The sequence below is a fragment of the Nasonia vitripennis genome (genome assembly GCF_009193385.2).
Source record: "Nasonia vitripennis strain AsymCx chromosome 1 unlocalized genomic scaffold, Nvit_psr_1.1 chr1_random0015, whole genome shotgun sequence".
NCBI classification, from domain to species: Eukaryota; Metazoa; Arthropoda; class Insecta; order Hymenoptera; family Pteromalidae; genus Nasonia; species Nasonia vitripennis.
Window position 1 is genome coordinate 64,976 of NW_022279604.1, and position 24,854 is coordinate 89,829.

General features: G+C 32.7%; 1 protein-coding gene across 11 annotated transcripts in view; it reads right to left on the minus strand.

Moving 5' to 3' along the window:
- The window catches only part of LOC100114823 (basement membrane-specific heparan sulfate proteoglycan core protein), a 162,425-nt gene that overhangs the window by 25,952 nt on the left and 111,619 nt on the right, over positions 1 to 24,854 (minus strand). For all 11 annotated transcript variants that reach the window (XM_031922424.2, XM_031922423.2, XM_031922422.2 and 8 more), the window contains 10 exons: positions 16,366 to 16,635; positions 9,044 to 9,604; positions 8,552 to 8,972; positions 8,251 to 8,464; positions 7,892 to 8,180; positions 7,557 to 7,817; positions 7,190 to 7,459; positions 6,944 to 7,104; positions 6,384 to 6,691; positions 5,815 to 6,284 (listed from right to left, as the gene is read on the minus strand). In XM_031922424.2, the coding sequence (XP_031778284.1) occupies positions 5,815 to 6,284; positions 6,384 to 6,691; positions 6,944 to 7,104; positions 7,190 to 7,459; positions 7,557 to 7,817; positions 7,892 to 8,180; positions 8,251 to 8,464; positions 8,552 to 8,972; positions 9,044 to 9,604; positions 16,366 to 16,635 (3,225 nt within the window). The remainder of the gene's footprint in view (positions 1 to 5,814; positions 6,285 to 6,383; positions 6,692 to 6,943; positions 7,105 to 7,189; positions 7,460 to 7,556; positions 7,818 to 7,891; positions 8,181 to 8,250; positions 8,465 to 8,551; positions 8,973 to 9,043; positions 9,605 to 16,365; positions 16,636 to 24,854) is intronic.

Below are 24,854 nucleotides of genomic sequence, written 5' to 3' on the forward strand. Positions count from 1 at the left end.
ATTAAAAATAATTATACTTTGTAAATGGCTTATCTATTAATGTATATGATTTAATGTATGTGTAAATGTTCGTTCCCGTTTCTATATTAACAATATTATAATAATTTCTTCTTGTAACTATTGTAATCAGCATTTTGCAAGTATTTTCGGATCAGCAAATTTTTTTACCAATATTTTTCACGGGAAAAATTGACCAAACATAATCATTCATTGTTTCCAAATTATTCAACTACTCTATTGGGAAAAAAATCAAAGCATCGTAAAAAAACCGCAAAAAATCTCAGATTTACAATTTAAGGTACACATTGCTGAAATCAAATGTTTTAGTCAAAAGTTATCAGCAATTTTTAATTTTTGTATGTTTACGAAAAATTGTTAAAATTTATACGTTTTTTTTCGCTTAGCCGTTTTTTTATTAGAATCGGTATCACCGTGAGGGACTTGGATTCGTAAAATACATACAAAAATAAACATTTTTACCGTTTTTGAAGTTATTGTAAGTGCAACCACTCTTCAAGCAAGACTTTTTTTTTTCATTTTTTTTTTCCATTTTTTTTTTGGATTCGGTCCCACTGTGCGCCGTCGCTCCGCCTTGGCCTCCGGCGCACCGTACCTTGTCAAGACATGTTTACTTTCGTATAATAGAGATGGTTTAACTGTAAATGTGCAAGTTTTTGAATTGTCGGGGTATCGATGCGATTTTAAAAGTTTGATGCTAATACTAAATGAACTGTTACCGAAGTCATTAATCATTAATCATATAAAAACGCTGTTTATTAAAAATCACATTGATGATGATGTTGATTTAACTCAGAAGATATTTTGCCAGCTGAATTCTAAAATTAAGATGCCTCTCAGAAATGCTATGAGAGATGAAATAATGAGAGAATTTCCAAAAATGGAAATAATCTTATAAAAAGTTTTACAAGAAAATAACTCTAAGTTTTCATTTACAGTTGACGCTGCCACTGTAAAGAATAGTTGCTCATATTATGGCATAACAATTCACTTCATTGATAACAATTTTTATACTCAAGCTTTGAGTTTAGATTTAGTAGCTTCTGATGCTAAACACGCAGGAAAAGACATCGCAGAACTTTTTTATTAAACCGTACGCTACGGTATACAACACAAGATTCAGGGAATCACAGTTGATAACGTGGCGTCGAATACCACGTTTATAAAAGAACTCTCTATTATATTAAAAAAAGACGATATTGCATTCGATGCCGAAGATCAACACTTCAGGTGTTTTGCGCATATCCTTAATTTAGGCGTACAGGACATCTTGAGTATGATAAAAGTGAATGTTAATCCGGATAAGCCCTTGAAATCTATGATCGATAAAACATATAAAGAAGAAAATTTAGACGATGTTTCTGAAAGTGAAGATGAAAATTTTAATGATGAGCAAACCATCTCAGAAAGTCTTGTTAAACTCCGATCCATTTGCAAAAAAATTCATTGCGCTTAAAAGTTAAACATTCACTTGAAGTTATGTTGTACTGGTGTAAATGAAAAATATGTTAAAGTAGTATTAGATGTGAGAACGCGCTGGAACTCTACTTATGACATGTTGAACGCAGCTTTTAAAATGAAGAAAGCTTTAACGAAGCTCTGTGAAACCTTTCCGGGACTAGAAAATTATAGGCTTGAAGAAGAAGAATGGGATTTTTTAGAACTTATTAAAAAATCATTAGGATATTTCAAATATGTTTGTGTAATTGTCTCTTCTGAGAATGAATGCACATTACCTTCTGCTGTAATATCGTTCAATATGCTCCTTGACAAAATAGAACAGATCATTTTTCAGCTGGATGATAAAATTGATAGAAATTACAACGATGAAAAGTTACTCTTCGCTATTCAGAACGGTCGCGATAAAATACTAAAACGTTATAAGATGTGTAATTGGGTTTATTGCGTATCGCTGATATTCGATCCAAGACATAAACTTTCAGGATTCGACTTAACAACTTGGAGTACAGCAATGAAAGAAGAATCGCTGAAAAAATTTGAGGAAATATATCAACGAGATTATTTTGTTCAGTTACGGCCAATTTCAGAAAAACCTAAACAGATGTCAAAATCAGTTGAAGATTCTTTCGACATTGAGTCTCTTTTCGATGAAAATGAGAATGAGGAGGCTGAGCAATAGCGAAAAGAAATCAGCAAATATTTAGGATCGCCAAAAGAGCCGAAAAGTACCAACGTTCTAGATTGGTGGAAGACTAACTGTCACATCTATCCAACATTAACCAGGTTTGCTCGCAATGTACTGTGTACACAAGCATCCTCAGTTTCTGTGGAGAGATTTTTTTCTGAGAGCAATCTCGTTATGACAAACAAAAGAGCATCACTGAAAAGCGATATTTTTAAAGCCCTTGTATTGATTAATTCGTGGATGAAATCAAAGTTGAGAGTCGAAATTTGTGAAATCAATTTTTAATTGAAAAAGTTTTATGGAATTGTTATTTAAAATCCTATTTATAATTAAGAAATTAATGATAATATAATTTATACTAGGATAATGTATAATTCTTTTTAACTAGTTCATTTTTCTGAATAATCATCTGATACGTATAAAATTGTTTTTATTTAAATATTAAATCTTTTACTTAAGTTATTACGATATGTTGTACATGAATTCGAGATAGATAATATCGAAAATCTTGTACCAAAAATATCGATATCGTCTACATTTTTTTTGCTGAATATCGTATCGATATCGTCTAGAAAATCGATACGATATGATACGATATCGATATTATATCGTAATATCATGAAGCTCCAGAAAAGTCTCCTTAGTTCCGGTTACACCGGCACACAAAATAAAAAAAGATGTCTGTACAAAAAATCAGACCCATGTATCCTTATGTTTTTCGAGTCGCTAAATCCAAATCCGGGGTCAGTTTGACCCGATCACGTCATGGTCAAGGTCAGTTCGAGGTCAAATTGAGAATAAACGGTTAAAAAATGAAAATACCATATATTTATGTTTTTTTGGTCGCTGAATCCGAATCCGGGATCAGTCTGGCCCCATCACGTTAGGGTCAAGGCCAGTTCAATATCAAACTGAGAAGAAACAGTTTAAACCGATAAAAATGTGATATAAAACTTTCCAAAAATGGAAAAAGATACCAAAAATTGTAAAAAGTCTTATTCAAGAGATTTGATCACTTAATATCTTCCGTGTGTACAGAGCAAAGTTGCTTTCGTTTATATTTTTTTCTTATTTTTTTTTCCATTAGTTTAGTAATTGTCGATGTCTTTCTTTACTCCTTTTTTCTCTTGTAACGAACTCTTTTCTCTTTAAATGACCTATGCAATGGGTTTCTTTTTCTCTTTTTGTTATTTGTTTTAATGTCTCTCTTCAGCGTCCAGCAAAAATCTGCCATCATGTTGACATTCCATCTTCCTTGGTATCGATTCTCCATAACACTTATATCTTGATGAAATTTTATAACTCATCAAGCAACCCAAATTTTTGAAATTCTCCAACATTTGTGCAACTAGTTCCTGATAGTTCTAACTCTTTTTATTTCCTAAAAAGTTCTCACGAACAGTTTTGAAACTTTGACATGCAGCTTTTTCTGTGTCGTTCATTTTTGTAATAAATGTTTCGTCTTCAAATAGAGTACGAATTTGAGGACCATCAAAAATACCTTCTTTTAATTTAGCATCACTTATTGCGGGAAACTTTTCTCCTAAATACTGGAAACAATCGCCATCTTTATCCAGAGCTTTGACGAACTGCTTCATGAGGCCAAGTTTGATATGAAGTGGTGGTAGCAGATAGTTTGATGGGTCAATCAATGGCGTACGTATAATGTTCCTCGATCCTGGTTCAAAATGTGTTATAGTTGGCCATACTTTCTTAACGTAGTGATTTACCCTTCTCTACTATCTCATAAACACAAGAAGCAGGGATTTTTAGTAAAACCTGATTGTTGTCCTAAGATCATGGTTGCAATTTTAAGATCACCACAAATTTTCCATTGATGTTCCAAGTACTTTATTTTTTCTAATACAATTTCTAAATTTTCATAAGTTTCTTTCAGCTTAGTCGAGTGAGCTATGGGAATAGATGCAAACCTGTTTCCGTTATGAAGCAGAACAGCTTTCAGAATTCGTTTTGACGAATCAATAAAAAGTCTCCATTTCTCGTCTTTATACGTATTCGGTTTTAATGCATCGACTATCGGATTTGAACCTTGACCTCCAGCTTGACAGTCGAGTACACTAACCACTCATCCAAACAGGACTCATGTGTACACAGACTTTCGGATCGAATATATCAACTACTTTACATATTAACTAAAGTTCCGATATAATATAACATCCGATTATTATAGATAAGTCAATTTATACCTTTTAAATTTACATTATTCTCCGTGCGACATCACTCCAACATCGAGTGATTAAGAGCAGGAAAATTTTATCAATCGATTACTTTGAGTCATATAGCTAGAGTGATAGAAAACCGTTCTATAAGAGTGATTTGGATCATGTTATAACTCAAACTTGAGTGATCTTACTGATCACTTCTTTTTAGAGTGAAAAAATCACTCTTGGAAATTTAAAGAGGAATTCCCATAAGAGACTTTCTACTGCCTCGCAAAAAAGTTTGGCAAGCGATCGGCGATGCACGCGGGTATTTTCTCACTTCAGATGGCCCAAAAAACCAAAAAAAGTTGGTCTAGCATTCAAGTCGCGCGCAATAGTTATTTTTTGTGTTTCAAATTGAATTTTAAAGAATTTATAAAATTTGAAAATACTTAAAAGACACTTATTTATAGCGAGGAAAAATGGCCTATTTTGGCCTATGCGAGCAAACAAACGCCCGCCGGGCAAAAAAAAATTAATAACGCCCGCTAAAATTTTTTAAAGAAAATGGTCAGTAGTTTACATCAAATATGTGTGTGTTTATATGATTATGTACATATATGTGTGTACGTGTGCGTAGACGCGGAAATCAGTACATGCGAGGGTGAGATGTTCAGGACTAGTCGGAGTCAAGGGCGCCGAAGGCGCTCGAGACATATACGAGTGCTAAAAACACATCACCCGAGTCCGAAATAGCCTTTTTTCCCATGGTACACACCGTATTCTTACAACGAGAACATGAACGGGCCTTTTTAATGTCAGAAAGTAGCTTAGGTAATCGTGCATTTCAAATCGTGCACAATAGAGTTGTTATTTTTTGTCTTTCAAGTTCAATTTTAAAAAATTTAGAAAATTTGTAAAAACAAAAAACCCGTATTAATAGTGGGGAAAAATGGCCTATTTTTCCTTGCTTGAGTTCGAGCTTTTTTACACGCGCTTGGAATGAACGATTTTCTACGATACTTTTTGGCATAAAAAGAGGTCCATTTCTGGTCTATTAAGCGGGACTGCAGTAACTTTTTTTCAGACCGGGGGACAAAAAAAAATGCAAAACACCCGCTGCTCGAGTATTGAAAATTTTTCGATATATATACACACTAAGACTGTTGTTCCGCATCTGAAAAAAGTTGCGTCAATCCCACTCAATATGTCAAAAAAAAAAAAAAAACGCATAAATCCATACTTGTGTTACACAAAATATGGTGTACACCAAGGGCTAAGTGGGCTTTTTGACCTTGTGTTGTTGTGGTACTCGTCTGCGGCTCGCAAACCACGTGACGCGCAGCTCTATTCTTTTAGGCGTTGGTATTCCCCTATTTTTTTTTTTCAGTGTATATATACTACTTATTTTGACCCTAAGATTAAAAACTACTATTCCTATTTATAGTACAATAATAACTATCATACAAAATAAAATATTCAATTTACCTGGTTGGCACGATTGTTTAGTATTTTCACATCGACTGCCGGTATAACCAATATTACATAGGCACTCATAGCCATCCTTTGCAGTAGATTCTTGACAAACTCCATTTGCGCAAGGATTATCAAGGTGTTCACATATTTCACAATTTGTAATCGATTGGCTCATAACCATATTATTCATTAGATTTATTGATCGGCCTCCTATTAGTAGCCTATTTATGCATCCGACGAAACCAATATTTAAACCAGCACTTTCTGGAAGTTGGATATTTTCTGATATACCACCAACGTAAAGAGGAGCGTTAACATCGAGCCCATCCTTTTTGCCTCTCGAAGTGGATGAATAGGAGCCTGTTTCATCAACTAACATTGTTCCTTCCTTACGACTTCTTTGAATGATAATCGTGTGCCACTCACGAAGTGTAATATTTTTATCTGCTTTAATCACAGTAGTACCCGATCCAAGATCGAAGCTATAAAACAAGTTACTCACATAAGTTTATCATTCAACCTTACTATATTTCGTATGAATACATTATTGTAAAATAAATAGCTACTGCAAAAACTTTTACCTAAATACTGGGTAAGCATCTTCCAAGGCCAATTGAACGAAGTCACCAGTTTCTTTTGTTTTTTCACCAGTGTAAAGAAGAATTCCATTAGGACTTTCTGGTCTAAATGAAATTTCAATATCAAATTTCAAATAAGCATCCATAAGCGGTGCAAGTTCAATAAAACTTAAAGGTGCTTGGCTGAAATATGGAACTAATCCAGTAACAACTACAGTAGTTAATGTTTCAGATGTATCTTCTTCATTGTTTCCTCGGCATGAATATACACCAGCTGCATCTTCCTCAACTTCGATTAATCGCAATATATTCTAAACAAGAAATACAATGAAGTGATTTAATATAACTGCCAAAACAACATCCAAAGAAAATATATACATGTTATTATTAAAGCAATAAAAAACGATCAAAAGATTAAGAATTATAAAACTTGTTCTTCACGACAAATCTAACTATGGCTTAGCCACAACCAATTTAATGATTTACAACAAATATAATTGTGATCATTTTTGCAAAATTGTCCTGAATAAACACTATTTAATGAAGAAATAATTTCAACTTACGTAAATTGTTTCATGTCTAATAGGTAAAGAGCCATTAATTTTAGTCCATCTATATCTTCCCGGTTGTTGTAAACTTTCGCGACAAGAAAGTTCTACATTTTTTCCTAGAGGTACATGTTTTACTTCAGTTTCTAACGGCTCCTCAGTTGACGCTTCATCTTCTGAAAATTGCATGTTATTGCGGTTAAATAAAACATTCATTACAATTTATTTATTGGATGCTAAATTAAAATTTTACATGGTTACCTAAAACATGAAGATCAATATCATTTTCTGCAATACCTTCGTCGGAGTCAATGGCACATCTGTATATACCTTTGTTACCGGTATTTATTTCTGTTATACTCAGAATGTTACCATTTTCTCTTGCATTCCATGGTAATTGAATTTCATAAGGTCTGCTCCAAACATAACGAGGATTGACAATTCCTGATGCAACGCAGTGCAAATCAATAGAATCTCCTATATTAACTGGATTTTTCGATGCCTGCACTCTCACTATTGGTGTTGAAGATGCTTTATTTGCACATAAAAATGAATATGTTAAATCAAAATTTCATGTTGCAGTATTACTTGTGAAATAAATTTAAAAAATTTTGAATAAATTTCCTACCTTCAACGGAAACTTCGGCTACAGATTCTGCCGTGCCCAATTCGTTCCATGCTTTACACACGTACTTTCCAGCATCAGAGAAATCTATTCCTTGGAACTGTAAGACACCATGTGATTGGCTGACTGACGTTGGTAGTGGCCGACCGACAGCTTCCCATTCGACATTCAACGGCTGCTCCCCAGTTGCGATGCAATGTATAGCTGGATTTTCACCAGGCCTGACTGTTTGCTTTATCGGTCTTAATTCAACTTTAGGAAAATCTGTAAACAAGGGTATATAATGTTCGTTATTTCGAGTTAGTTTCAAATATTTATTTTTAAGTTTTTATACTTACCAACAACATGGAGTTGAGTTTTTGCAGAAAATACTTGTTTGCCATAAGCGTCCACGCCGAAACATGTGTATTCGCCAGAATCTTCTTTTTTGAGATCGTTAATATATAGAATGCCATCACTAACTGTACTTTCTTGAGGCATTAGTCGACCATCTTCTCGCTTCCAGTCTAAATAAATATTCTTATCTTCAGGATAGGGAAATAATTGGCAGCGCATAGAGACTTTGCCACCAGATGGAATATTTGACAATCGATCTACAAGAAGTCCACTATGTTTGCTTGGTTTTTCCTAAATAAAAGTTTCGAAAATGTATAATTAAAACACATTTTTAAAAAACAAAAACTTATGTAATAGATACCTCTGTTGGAACGTATCCACATGCTGTATCACCTCGGCAAATTTCCGACGACTCTACTGAATTTATATCGTCTTCTATTCTTATTTGCACATAGTCATCGACTATCCCTGCACTGTTACTTGCTCTACAAACGTAAGTACCTTCATCTTCTCTCGATACAGAATTGATATCAATAGTAGCTGATGGGCCAAATTTGCTTGACTTGTACGGATCTCTGGAAAAAGGCATTGATTTTAATTTTTGCATAAAAAATGCTAACCAACCCTATGAAAAAACGTAGACTTTGAAAATTACAACTTACATGACTGGCTCCTCATTATGATCTTTACTCCAAGACACAACAGGCTGGGGATATCCTATAGCACTGCAAATTAAATGTAATTTTTCGCCTGACCTTAAATTGAGCACACCGCTTTGAGGAGAGATCCTTATACTAGGAAATGAATGCACTTTTAAGCTAGTTGTAGCACTTGTAACACCAACTGAATTTTCAGCAACACAAACGTAGGATCCTGCATCTGAACTAGTTACGTTATTAATTCTCAACATTCCTCCAGGGTATATTTGTGAATCTGGACTAAGAGGTCTGTTATCTTGACGTGACCATTTGATTTCTGGAGATGGAATGCCAGCTATTGCACGGCAATGGAAATCGGCAGTGCCGCCTTCTAAGACTGTTTGTGATTCCATCGGGTGAAGTTGCAAAACTGGCATCTCTCGTGCTATGCAACAAAGAATGCGATACATAATCGAATATTAACAAGCATATTTCATACAATCGTACGATACTTACGTTCAACTTCAATGATTGCACTAGCTTCGTAGCTTTCTTGTTCATTGGGACTGATTCGACAAGTGTATATACCTCTATTCGATACTTGTATGTTTGTGATGCGTAGTATATTACCTATTGTTTGAACATTCGACCCGAGAGTGGATTCTCGATTTTTAACCCATCTTATATTTGATTCGTCGCCGTCAGCTCTGCAATGTATCGTTGCGGTTGAACCTTGAGGTACTTTTTGTCTTTGTGGGTCTATTAAGACCATGGGCATGTCATGCCGAGGACTGATTGATATTGAAGTTGTGGTGCTTTTTTCTGATCCATCGTGCAACGTTGCCGTGCAAATATACCAACCAGCATCGCTCAGAGAAGGATTTGAAATAGTTAACACGCCATTACTTTGTGTGGCTGTTGTAGGTAATAGTAAACGGTCTGTCCTACTCCATATTATCTTCTGTACAGGCTGTGACGTGTTACAAATTAATCTAACAGTATCCCCACTGTATCCAGACCATTTTGATGGAGAAATAAGAGCTATGATGTCTGGTTGATTAGGATCATATTTTGCTGCTGCAAACGAAATTATAAATTATTTGCAACTAGTGTACTAATTATAAATTTTATAATATTTACTAATTATATATAACCAAATGGTTAATTTTCTACCAGGGTACCATAGTTTGTTTCTAATATTTTCTCTTTGACCTTTACTCAAAGCATTTCCAAGTTAAAATTGATATTATTAGTAATTCTAAATATTTTCAAGTGTTAAATTCAAACGTTAAATAATCAGCATAGCGCAATCTTATAGTAAAACACATTTTATACAGGAAAAAATGGCTAGATCTGTATTGAGACGAAGGGTCCATTTACTTAAGGTGATACGGCAAAATAATGTAAAATATTTCCCTAACTTGTTAAACTCATTGAACTTATCTGCGCGCGAACTGGCAAGAAACAAATATCTATCGACACCGACAAAAAGTGAAAATACCTTGGTAGGGGATTGCCTATAAGTAATGTGGTGTCTAGAATAGCTGATAACGGAGTCCAGGTAGTACGCAACGTACTTCTTGGTGCGAAAATGTTCAAATCACATATACGTGGTGTCCATGTTCACGGGGTCAAGGTAGTGCGCTTCGTAACATTTAGTTTTTGAGTTTAAAAACTGATTCTAGACACTAAAAGTTGTGGAGAGCACTAGCGATCAGAATCAGTTTTTATTCTTAAACCTGGACCCGTCATCGGCGACCCTATGCACTTATACACAAAGGTGGGCCGGAAAAAAAAACTTTTAATCTAGCCTTTTCTCTGAGCGATTTTCTGTTTCTACACATGAAATAAGAAGTTTCTTGCAAGGAAGGGTATTTTAAATCATAATTTTTTTAAGTTTGAAAGATTATTTTGAATGACTTCTTCAGTTCGACTTATATTCACTATAAAATAACTTGAGATCATTTGTAATTAATGCTTGTCATTTTTTACTCCAAGTATATATCAAAAACAATGTACTTATCTATTACCAAGCCTTAAGAAACATTTGCGCTAAGGGCAAATGTAACTCTCACAAAATACGTAAACATCGACGCATCTCCAATTACAACTATAAAAAAATGATTTTAACATATCAGAATATTACAGATAGTTTAGACAACATAACGAATGAAATAATAAATACCTGCATGGTCAAAACTACAAAAAATAAAGCAAATATAAAATTCATTAATTTCGTAAAAGCAACTGCAAATGAATGGGATGATAACAAAAACGTAAACACTGAAAAATACAAACCAATAGAAATGGTCCTCTCTATGATAGATGAAATGGCTGAAGAAAATAGCAACAAAGCAAGGAGTAGAGAAGCGACAGCCACACCGGGCCTAAAAATCACAGAATCAGCCAGTCTCAGAATGACGTATGGCGATATCAACTATCTAGGATTCAAAAAAGCTTTTTTCTATTTTGATAGAGGAATACGAGGAAAACAGCTTTTTAAGAACTCAGTGTCCTCACTTAAATTACAATCACCCTACAAAGACATAGTAATCATAGATGATATTGTTTTTACATCAGACTGTAAATGTGACTCATCTAATCAGCACAAAGAAATGTTTCCACACTATAGAGTTACATGTGCTGTCGGACTCACATGCCCGGCTAGGCTCACCTCTACAGAGAAACTGTCATACATAAGAGAAAAAAATTCAACAACGGACAGTTTTATGACAGCAAGACAAATGTTAGTTCGGAACTGGTGAAATTGTGAAAGCTGTGAAAAGTGCCATGATACAAAGTAGAAATTTTAATCTTTAAATGTTTTTACCGTTAAACAACATCAAATTATAACACAAAAATATAGATTCTTAGAATCGTGCAGTATAATCTTATTTAATGTGATATTTAATGTCGTCGTAGCATTACTGGTTTAAAAGACAAAAATATAGAATCATTTACGAACACTTTAGAAAATACCAACTAATAACTTATTTTTTTATATACAACTGTTAAATTGATTATATGTCATTGTTAATTTTTTATGTAAATACTAATATTATATACTGTTATCAGAGTTGGGCGAATAGAGTCCAGGGACTCCTGTAACCCAACCTAGGTTAAGTGTGAATGAAAAGGATGGTATGATCTGCGTCTGGAAGTCCGACAAGGATTTATGCTATTCCTACGTATGAATGGAGGCTGGACTGTATGTAGTATGACTGGAGGTTATTGCTGTAAAGGAAAAAGAGGAAACTACTGCTTTTATTCCAAGAATTATTTTAGACACCGGTGAATATACATCTTTGCCTTTCGTATTATTCCGTCGACAATTTCCTCCAATTTTGTCTTTTGCCATGACTATACATAAATCGCAAGGACAAAGTTTTGACACAGTTGGTATATATATTCATAAGCCACTTTTTTCTCACGGTCAGTTGTATCTTGCCCTTTCTAGTTGTAAAAATGAAAATCAATTGTTTATTCAAAATGAAACTGATGATACCCAACTTATAAAAAATATTGTTTGGTCAGAAGCGTTTAAATAAGTGCAAATGTCTGTTCTCCGATGATAATATCCACTTTAGTAATTGTCATTTCACAGAAATTTTTTTTTAGTATACTTAACATCTTTATAAATTTGAACACAATGTTATGAGTATGAAAAATATAAGTATGAAAAAATACATGCAAACTTGTTCAAACTTATAAGTTTAAACATTTTTAGATTCATTATTTTTATGCATATTGTGGATATTGTCTTACAAAAATTCGAGATTGCTAAACAAAATTTAACATACTAAGTTTTGTTTTCAAATCCCAATTGGAAGTTTTTATTCATTCAACAAAAAAGGGAATCAGATCCTCTTCAAAATCAAGAAGACTCACATAGGATTTAATACATTTGTAGAATTTGTGATTCGAGATTTAATTTCAAGAAAAATTATTTAGGGCACATAAGAAAGCATGCAGCCATTAAGAACATGCCACACTCCTGTTTTATCGACCTACCAACCTAAATTCAATTTCACTTTTTGGCAAAACAGTTGTTCGGAATGAATTTTCCTTTTGGAAATCGCATTCTGAGGGCGTTGGTCGCGGTTGCCATGTTGGTTACTATGGAAAACAATAAAAATACCGGTTTGCTCATTTGTATTCAGCAATAAATTTACTTTTTGGCAAACAAATAGCATCACAGCAGTTCTCCGCCCTTTATTAGACCCTCAGAAAATGTTTCTCAAAAGAAAAATTCATTCTGAGCAGCCGTTTCGTCGAAAAGTGGAATCTAAGTTAGGGTCGATAAAACAGGACTGTGGCATGCCCTTAAAATCTTTCTTTGTCACAAATGCGGGATATTATTCAAAAAACATAATCACCTTATTCGTCACTTACTTTTACATGGTAAAAATATACAAATATGTAATTATTGTAACAAAAGATTTTATAGAGATGACAATTTAGGAAGACATATGAAATTACATAAGTAAAATTGTGCTGTAATCATGTTATTACTATATTTATATTGATGTATCTAATTTTTTTTTAAATTATAAAGTAGTATGCTCATATAGGTCCATAGAAAAGTAATATATATAAAACATGATCAAAAAATGTACATACATGATTTCATATTGGACAAATATGAGAAAGGTTTTTTTTTTTTGAACAAAAGTATATTTTAAATGCAAGCAAAAGTTTTATAATGCAAATTATGAGAGTCTAATAGGTCTACTGGGGATATCACTTTTTTTGTTAATAAACGTTAATAACAAAAATTAAATAAATTTGATACTAAAAAACATTTTACTCTAATAATAAGTCTAATAAACATTGAAGAAAAACACAAATTAAATGTGAAAATATAAATATAAAGAGACTTATAAAAGACTAATAAATGTTAGTAATGATATTTAAGAAAAACACATTGTTGATGTTTATTAAAAGCATATTATAAAAAAAACGCACTAACAGCATACTGCACTAAATTTACAGTATGTTCATGGCAGTACCCCTTGGGTGGTGTGGAAATCTGTCAGTACTTTCTGAATTGCATATTCAGTAAATTAATAGATAATAATTAATCATAGAATATTATATCCAAATAAGTTTAAATCGGAACAAATGTAGGAGGATAACCCTTGGTTTTTCAGAAAATAAACACACAAACTATTAATGTATAAACATTGGCAACGTTTCGTCCAGGGTACGTAACGTTTCGACTGAGAAAAAGTATACGACTATCGAGACGCTTTCGTCTCGGTTTGTGATATTATATAGTTTATTATTATGGCTTGAAGAGGTCCTCGCCCTGGACGAAACGTTGCCAATGTTTATACATTAATAGTTTGTGTGTTTATTTTCTGAAAAACCAAGGGTTATCCTCCTACATTTATTTCTATTTAAACTAATTTTACATTATGGAGAGGAGTTCTAATATTTATATCCAAATAAGGCATTGGCGAGCGAAGCGAAAAAGAGTAAATTATATATCATGGGCCGCCCAAATAAGGGGAAGTTATAATAAAGACAAGCCAAAATGAAAGAGAGGCCCAATGAGGGGGCGCCAAAATGAGGGGGAGCTACTAACCAAAAATAAGAGGGAACCAGAAACAGTAAAATTACGTAAAAATCATTCATTATTAACCCAATAACGAAAGTTAGGTTTTTTAATAAGATGAAAAGGCATAATTTTAACCCAATAACCCAAATTGAGGAGGAGCTTATTTCTGAAACGGCGAAGATTTTTTATTAATATAGAGAGATAATATCATGTATTCAGCTTCCAATAACAGATAGAGCTACTTTAGGTCAGTTTTTTCGTATATGTTTGTGGTCTAATGAACATACTTATGTACCGTTATTTTAAATTCATTACAGCAAAAGTTAAAAGGAAAATAAGAAAATATGGATTTCAAAAGTGTAAAGAGTTATTTCACTTGTACTTTTTATATTGATGTCGCGAATTAACTATTGCACAAAACATCGAATCGGGAAAATTCCTAATAAATAGTTACAGCCGAAATAGTTAAAATTATCCATATACATACTGGGCGCATGTTTTCGAGATCTCGTAAATTGCACTTTTTATTGTAACGCGGATACATTTTTTTAGTGGCGACTTTGACTGGCACCCGCCCAGTTCCTCGTAGAAAATGGAATAGAGAACACGGTGAATTCGAATATTTATTGCGTCGTTTAAAAGTTATGTCCGAAATAGCTAAGGGTATCCGTACTGGGCGCATTTCTCTTAAACATTTATTATTTTTTTTAGAGCCTGCTTCCGAGTTCTATTATACTATAACAAAAATCAGAGTAAATAGAGTACAAAAAACTTTTAATTAAAAATTATTTTTCTATGTAATATATAATTTTGTCAAGTTTTGTCAAATGTCTAAGAATGTTTGTAAGTGTGTGTGCGTATGTGATGTTGTTATCGCGTTGATAATAATTCTGGTTATTGTTTATTACAATAACTTGCAACTTTATTAATATCAACAGCTACTCGCAGTATATAAGGACACAATTGTCCATGAATTGTAACAAGTGTTCGTGGTCGAATGGTAAAGTGCCAGCCTGCTAACCGAAAGGTTCAGGGTTCGATCCCCGCTCGGGTATAATTTTTTTCTTTTTTCTTAATTTAAGTGCCGGCACGATGCTGGCACCGCGACATCATGTTATCGGGGCGGGGTTATCGGGGACAACATGACACAGTTTGGCACAGTGTGGAAAATTTTGGCACAATGTGGCACACTATAGCACAATTTCCATTTTCACTAGTGATGGTCTAGTTTATGTAACAAAACAGTTAGCGACATTATGGTGCGAAAACTGAATTTTACGGTAGTATTTTCGACGATTTTTTCGGAAAATAAGTAAAAAAACGGGTAAAATTTGGGACAAATAAGTCCATATCTTAGCGAAAAAAATTTCTTAAGGCTTGGTAATGGATAAGTACATTGTTTTTAATATATACTTTCAGTAAAAAATGACAAGCATTAATTATAAGTGATCTTAAATTATTTTATAGTGAATATAAGTACCCAACTGAAGAAGTCATATAGAAAAACCTTTTTTGAGGAAAACTTCTTATTTCATGTGTAGAAACAGAAAATCGCCCAGGGAAAAGGCTAGATTAGAGTTTTTTTGCCCACCCTTATACTATCCATGAGAGATATTGATATTCCCTTATGCACTACCTGAACCCTATCATCGGCGACTCTAGACACCTAGACACTATCCATAATCGATGTTGAGCGATATATCTATTACGGAGAGCACGTTCCTGGACCACGTTATCGGCGAGTTCTATACTTGATTCTCACACCTAGAGGATAAGAGATACAAAAAAACACTTTACAGACGCTATTATATTAGCGTTGTTAGAGTATAATAAACAACTTATTATTCCTTAACGATAATCTACCAAGAACGCCATACAAAATGCATATGACCACTCATGGGGTTTATACCCAGATTTGAAACTCAGAATCTACCGATATTTGAAAAATGTTATCGGTTTCTACTGATAAACCCGGCAATTTTTCTACTAGAGTAAATCTTTTCCTATAACTTTTTTTCCGCTATAACAATACTTAAGACTTCCAAGTATAACTTTTGAAATGTGAAAGATCAGAAACTAATGGTTTATACTCGAAAACGTTCCGCGGTGAGCTTATTATCTCTATAAGCACAGTGTTACATGGTACACCAGTATCCCGTAGTTGAGTTTCTCGAGGGTTCCTAACGATTCACTCATGTAAATCTTATAAAACTCTACGAATCTCTGTTAAACACTATCGCATCGGTTTCTCATACTTTAAACGATGTAATACTCTTACCCTTAACGTGCAATAGTGCTGATTTTTCAGTAGAGCTATTGTCACGTGTAACTATACATTTATATTCAGCAGCGTCAGTACGCGAAACAGATGGTATTCTTAAAATTCCACCACTAAATGTTGCGTTTGAATTCATATTGCCATTAGGTCGAATCCATTCTACTAACGAATTTGGTGATCCGATTGCTTCACATTGAAATTCAGCAGGTTCTCCTTCAGTGACTTTCAAATACGGTGGATTTATATTAATTATTGGCGTTACATCAGAGTCTGAAATAAAATATAGAAAACTTTAGAACAAAATTTTCATAAAATGTCTGAAGGAAGATGGTACATTGAAAAGTAGCACCTATAAACAGTTTTTTGAAAAGTAGTACCTATAAACAGTTTGATTATATACTATTTCACTTTATTACGAAAAAATGATAACATAAAAATATATATATTTGTTTATAAAAAAATAAAATGTTTACTTTTTTATTAAAAACTGATTTATATGTAACTGTGTGTAATGTAATGTTTGTTAAAAAAACTCTTTTACTAATGGATTAAGTTACCCGATCTAATTATTGATACTTGTTAATTATTACGTAGTAGAATCTTTATCTGACATAGTTAGATTTGAAAAAGCAATTATTCATATTTGTTCTTATTTAATTAAACGTTTCATTTTTCAAATTAGGTTCTAGTTATGAATATTTTCAATCTCTAAACTTTTGCTTCCTCCCAGAGGAAGCTTTGTAATAGTAAAATTTTCAGTTTCGTTAAAACTCCATAGAAACGCATTTGTAGGTGTTTAGAGTTCGAATCAAGCGTTTTTAGAAAATGTCCGTGTGGATGGATGTGTGTGTGTGTATGTGTGCGTATGTACGTATACCGTTATGATTCTGGAACTACGCGACTGATCGTAATAAAATTTGACATGCATATATGTTTTCTGATTCTGAATTCAGTAAACATTTTTTTTATGATTCTGGCCATTATATGGTCGTATTGTAGTCATTTTTCGATTTTTGAACAAATATTTTTGCTTTTTTTTATGATATGATTTATACAATATATTCAACAATAGTGTATCTAAAAAAGCATAAAATTGCCTACTCTTTCCCGCAAGTTCTTCCAGATTGACTGTTCCGTTCATTTTTTATGATAAAAAAGGTGATTTAAAAAAAAATTTCATATCTCCAAAACTAAATTGTCAAACGTTTTGAAAAAATGTATGACAATAAGAAACGATAATATCTATTTGCTGTACAAATTTTAAACCATTTTGATAACTAGTTTTCGAGCTAAAAATTGAAAACTGAAATATATGGGGTTTCTATGTCGTACGATTACGGGAGTAAAAAGGCTTTATTTAAGTTAAAATTTTGGGGAGAAAACGATCTTTTGATCATCTCGTCTAACCCGTTAACTAAAGTTCAGAATGTTTTGAGAAAATTCATGATTTTATGAGGTTATGAGGACTCTATGGTATTTAAAATGAGGTTTACATTCTTTCATGAAAATTATATGATTTGATATTGTGACGGGAGATCCTTCAGTAAAATAATTGAGATTGAAAGTATTTGAAAAATCATTAATATACTGTATATTTGAACAATATTATATCTATTGGAATTATAAATTTTATTGGAGGAAGCTACGTGCCAAAGAATTGACAGCGGATTTTTTTTCTTTCTTAATGAGTCATCGGCTCCAAGCTATATACTAAAAGTCTCTAAACTTCTTGGAAATTTGAAGTTGTAATGCAACACTAGCGGCCACTAAGAGAAGTAAAAAAACATGGCGTCAACAAGGTCTATTTGCATTAGTAGTACATGGGAACGCAGTATGTTTAATTAATATTTAAATAATAATTATTGAAAATATGAATTCAATTAATCTAATTCTAGATAAATTCTAGATTCAAAACATGTTAACTATTATCTACGGAAAAATAGATTTTTAATATAACTAGCAAAGTCCAGTTTTGTTGCCCAGTTCGTTACTTGACCTCTAAAACTTTACTTAAAATTCTTCAATCCTAAAAAAGTGATACGGGAAAAGTAAAGTCGCTGAAAATGCTAAATTCAAATTTCTGATTCAGAATGATTTGAAAATAATGATTTTATTGTTATAATTGAAATTACATTTTAAATTTTGGCACCATTTAACACAGACGTCGCTTCATAACCAATAAACCCTGGCAACCAATCAGAATCACGTATTAAATGCTTCACAATGAATGCTTCAAAACATAGACCATTACTTTTTTCAGAGGGGAATACAAAAAGCACAATATTATTTTTTGGGAAAACTAAGTTTAACTATAAGAGTGCTCCACACCTCAAGTGACCCACCACCTAACGGAGAAAATCTTTTATGTTTATTATAATCAATTGACTAACTTTATCACCGTCAATCTTTCAGCACTTGCAATAAATATTAAGAGTGCTCCACCTTTATGCTGGAAGTTTGAATTTTTAGCAGTGCCTTCACGTTACACCTGAAGAATCCTTAATTATTTACAGGCTTAACAGTAAAAAAAATGGGTGTAAGTAAGTTTCAGCAAGTGTAGTAGGTATCAAAGAATATTACAAAATTTAGTTTCTTAGATAAAAGTTTAAATTAACATTTTATTTCGTAGGACAAATTTTAAGAAGCAGTAGCCATTTTGCAAACTACAATTTTACTTTTTACGACGAAATACGTCGTTATTAATTAATACTCTACTCAGATGCCATAAAGTACTCTAGACCAACTCAGAAAAAAGTTCCTAAAATATCCGTAACAGAAAACAACAACAATATAGATGTCATGAAGTCAGTTATTGAATGTCTTACAGCTGAAAAAAACATCCAAACAAAAAACATCTACGTCAATGACAACGAAGAAGTCATTATAATCTGTCTTAATGATAATAGTGCGGTATTGATAGAGACGGTACTAAAAGAAAAACCAATGTAACGTCATGAAAAATGAACTCAACAATCCGAAAATCAAGATAGTAGGTATAGATAATCACTCAAACATGGAAATCAAGGATATTGAAAAGGACATCAACGAAAGGAACTTCAGTAGTTTTGAAAAGGGAGGACAAGTTTTACACATGTATAAGAATAATCATAACAACCTGAGTACGGTCCTAATGGAAGTCCCAGCTGATATCTACAAGCATATAAGAGAAAATAAACGTTTGCCTATGTTTCAAGTGCGGTAGATTTGGACACGGTGCCAGGAAATGCCAAAATGAGATTCTGTGTTTGAAATGTTCTGGAAAGCATAATACGAGTAATTGTGATAAAGATTATGTTAAGTGCATTAACTGTCACTATAGTAACACAAAATACAAGTCAAAGTTAGACACAAAACGTCATACTTATGACTCAAACTCGTGCAGCATCTTGAGAAAGAAAATTGATAGATATATGGACTTTATCGATTACCCGATAAAACCTACTCTACCTGCAACTGAATCGATGTACCACAGCATGGAAGAATTAGCAAACAGTCGTAAAGTACCCACTGAGGCTAATAATGCCGTAGCTAGTGAACAATAGGAAAATGACACTCCACGTAACAAAACAAAGCCAGAAACTGAACACAACCGAAAACCACTCACAAGACGTAATCTACAAATTCCACTGAACCATCTGAAGCCGCATCGTGCATCGTCTCTGCATCGTCACCAGTCAACAAGAGTGATAAAAACAAGATCAAGAAATAGGTAAAAATGAATATTTTTTATTATTTGGATAGGTTTCAAAATGAATCGATGCAAAAAGAAAGAACATGCGGTAATATTGAAAATTTTAACAAAGCTATAAACAATAATAAAGATTTAATCATGCATGTAAACATTCGAAGTATGAATGCAAATTTCGATAAAATAAAAATCTTAATAAAAACTTTAGCTATCAAACCAGCGATTGTAATATGTTCAGAAGCTTTTGAGCAAGTTAATTATAATTTGTATCAACTGAACGGTACAAATTGTGAATATAAAACTTATTATAACGAAAATAGGATAAACAGGAATGATGGAGTCTTTGTTTTTGTTAATATCAAATCTACGATAACCTTAAATGATAAAAGCGGTCTTGAAATATTAGCCTTATATAGGTCACATGGGATACCGAAAACAGAGTTTATACGAGATCTTAATAAGTATTTAATTTATAAGAAAAATGTAAAGAATCACTTAGTCATAGATGATTTTAATATTGACCTGCTAGACTGTGATCACTATAGTCAAGATTTTCTATGTAATTTACTTGATAAGGGATTTATTCCGGGTTTTGTTGGTATTACAAAGCCAGCTATCGGTAGAGCTAAAGGATCATGTATCGACAACATTTTCATTAAATCTCATAACATTAACACAACCACATACAAGCTTAAGCATGATTTAACGGATCATTACCCGATTATCATTGCAGTAAATAAGCTGAAGACAGTAACTAAAGAACCGTATGTTTTCTTAAACTACAAAAAACTAATAAATAATGATAATTTTAGAAACTGGGATGAAATTAGGTCGATACCTGATCCAAATTTGGCTGTAGATAAATTGTTAAGTTTGATCAACCTATGCGTAAAATTGTCAAAAACAACAAATAAGGCTAAAAGACAAAATGGGAGCAGAAACTGAATTACAGACACAATAATAAGATCATGTGAAACCAAAGAACTTTTGTATAATATATAGCAACTAGATGTGCAGAATCAACAGCTAAAAATACAGTATAAAACCTATGCTAAAATCTTGCATAAGGTAATTACCGATGCCAAAATGGAATATGAATTAAACCTAGTGCAAAATAATTCCAATAACCCAAAAAAAACTATAGAAAATAATAAATACAAAAATCGAGAAAGTTAAAAAATCTAATGATGCCATAAATTACATAAAAGTTAATGATAAGAGAATTACAGACAAAATCGAAATAGCACAAAACATGAATACTTTCTTTCGCGAAATTGGGAGAAAACTAAGTACAAATATCGCGAATCCTGTAAACGCAGAACTTAGGCTGCATGACATGAACCCTATGTCGATTTTCTTAAAGCCAACCAGTATGCCAGAAATAATAACTATAATCAATACGCTAAAACTGAAAAATGGGGGCGTTGATAAGATAAATGCCAAGGCTTTAAAACTGCTATGTAATCATATAGTAGGTCCTCTGACCCATATTTTCAATATGTGTATTGAAAAAGCGGTATGGCCTGATGTTCTAAAGAGTGTCAAAGTATAGTGCCGATTTATAAATCAGGCGAGAAACATAACATCACGAATTATCAACCTATCTCTCTCATATCCAATGTTGCAAACATTCTTGAGCAAATTATGTATAATAGAATTAATGATTTTGTAGAAAAGAGCAATATAATTTTCAAGCAACAATTTGGTTTTATGAGATGGATTGGTACGAAGGATGCTTTGAACTACTTAACCAATGTATTATATAATAATATTGATAAGAGTAAGCCTACGATAATAACCTTTCTTGACCTGGCGAAAGCTTTTAATACTGTTGACCACAGTATACTCTTGCCAAACTATATTGTATTAGAATCGGGGGTCAAGCGTTGGATCTCCTTTCCAGCTGCCTAAATGACAGATATCAAGTAGTCAAAATAGACGTAATGAAAGTGATAGAATTTTAGTTAACACCGGAGTCCCACAAGGAACGATTTTAGGACCGCTACTTTTTATCCTGTATATAAATGATATCTTGAAGGAGGTCCTCCCTAAGTCCATAATTTCTTATGCATATGATACTGCTATCATAGCTACAGGTAATGACTGGATAGAAGCCCAAGTTACCATGAACAATTTTTTAAGTATGATTGCCGAGTGGCTGGCAGTAAACAAGTTGTCCTTAAATGTAGAAAAAACAGTGTGCATGACTTTTGTAAGTAGTATTGGAAGCGTACCAGCTCAGATAAATGTCAAAATTCTTGATAAAAGTATAACTAAGGTTGAAAACTTTAAATATTTAGGTGTTGTTTTTGATAGTAATCTAAAGTGGGATAACCACATGCAATATATAATTGGAAAAACTAAATACCTAGTATATATTTTTTATAAAATCTCTAAATCAATGCCAATAGAGACACTCAGAATAATATACTACGCATTTTTTCATAGCATTATAACCTATGGCATCATCGCTTGGGGCGGTGCATATAGAAATAGTCGAAACCAAGTTCAAAAACTACAAAACAAAATTTTAAAAATCATCAATAAAAATAACTTTTTATTACAAGACAATCCATTAAATATAGGACAACTGTTTGCTTTCGAAGCTCTAAAACTACACTACCATGATCTCAAAGAAATAATCTTAGCGTCAGATAGTGTTACTAAGGATATAAGTATTATTATAACAAAAACAAATAAGAGAACTAGCAATAAGAACAGCTATATGAAAGCAATTAATGTATGTAATGCGTTTTCTAGTCATAAAAGACTGGATACAATCCAACTGTTAAACAAAACAAAACAAAAATTCTTTATGCAATACACGCAAAATTGTTATTAGATACTAATCTTAAATGTATATATCTTAGTTTTAAATTTTAATTTTAAGTTTATATTTTTCTATTTCTTCGTTGTAACCAGACTGCAAACAGGTAATTTCATTTACCTCTGCGGGTTTCCAGATATGAAATACATACCTTGTAAATTTCTTCTGGTAATAATAAAAATTTTAATCGCTTAATTTTTTTTCAAACCTTCCTTAATACTTATTGCAAGCGCTGAAACTCGATTTACAGTGATAAAGTTAATCAATTAATTATAATAAAGAAAAAACGTTTTCTCCGTTAGGAGGTGCGTCACTCGAGGTGTGGAGCACTCTTAAGGAGGTTCTACCAGTACTGATCTTGTCAAAATGTATGACTTTTTTATTTAAGAGTAATGATTATTGAGGTGTAACGTAGGGGCGCTGCTAAAGATTCAAATTTCCAGTTAAACAAAATAATTATTATACATTCCATTTATACAATTGTATTTATCCTAATTATTTATGAACAGTTCCATACGGACGCAGATTTGACAAATTTTTTTAGGTTAAATATATGATTTTTATATTTAATGAACTTCTACTATATGTCAGAGCCTCTGCAAAATATTTTTGAGGAATGAATAACACAGCCCCACAATAAAAAAAAATTGTAAGTCCCAAAAACTTGACCACGGTACTTATATGTTTTTGGGATCGCTGAATCCGAATCCAGGGTCAGGATAGTCCCATAAGGTTATATTTATGTTCAGTTCAAGGTTAGTTCAAGGTCATGGACGTAAAGAGAGTGAAAAAAAATAGTTATAAACTGAAACAATGCAAAAGGTAATGTAAACCATAAAGCAAAGAACAATATATATGCAAGTACAATCGTATCCTTTAAAACTATATCATAGTTTGCTGCTCCTTCATTTGCTTTAAATTTGTTAGAAGTATATGCAATTCAATAAAATACCCGTAAAAATATTAAGCCCATTACTCTTTTTTATGGTAACGAACTATTTTATTATCAAATGATCTAAGAAGTGGATTACGCTTCCGCTTCTCCGATGTTGATCTTCCTGCTTCCTGATCTCCCTGCTCTTCGCTGGAATCACCTAGGTTTTCTGGAAACTCATCAACATGCGAATATAAAAAGTGTAATTTTAAATTCATTAGGCAGTCTTGATTTTTGTAACTATTTACTAAATTTAAAACTATTTGTTCGTAATTTGGGCTCTTATGATTTCCAAGAAAATTTTTAATTACGTCCTCTAAACATAACCATGCTTCTCTCTGTATGATTCATTTTCGTAACAAAAATTTCATCATTAATCATCTTACGAATCTGAGGGCCATCGAAAATTCCTTCATTTACTTTAGCATCACTTAATTTGGGAAACTGATTTCGCAGATACTTAAAGCAGCTACCATCTTTGTCTAAAGATTTTACCCATTGTTTCATAAGTCCCAATTTAATGTGCAGAGGTGGTATAAGAATTTTTGATGGATCAACAAGTGGCTTTTCTTTTATATTCTTAGAACCCGGTTCGAACTTTTGTCTAAGGGGCCAGACACTCTTTATGTAATGATTCTTTCTATCCCTACTATCCCATTCACATAAATAGCAAGGATATTTTATGAATCCCGATTGTTGCCTCAGAAGTATTGTTATGATTTTAAAATCCCCACATATTTGCCATTTCTAATCATTGTATTTTATTCGGTCTAATATTACTTTCATGTTACAGTACTCTTCATTCAGTATTACCGAATATCCTATGGGAATGGCTGCATAAACATTTGTATTGTGTAACAGAACGGCTTTTAAACTTCTCGTCGACGAATCGATGAACAATCCACTCGTTGGGGTTGTAACATCCATGTTTAAAGCAATTCATCAACCCAACTATATCTTTGCAGTAAACTAAGGAAAATTCTTCATCTTTAGCGAAATAATCACGATATTTCTTATCTCTGTCTCGGTAATAAGAAACT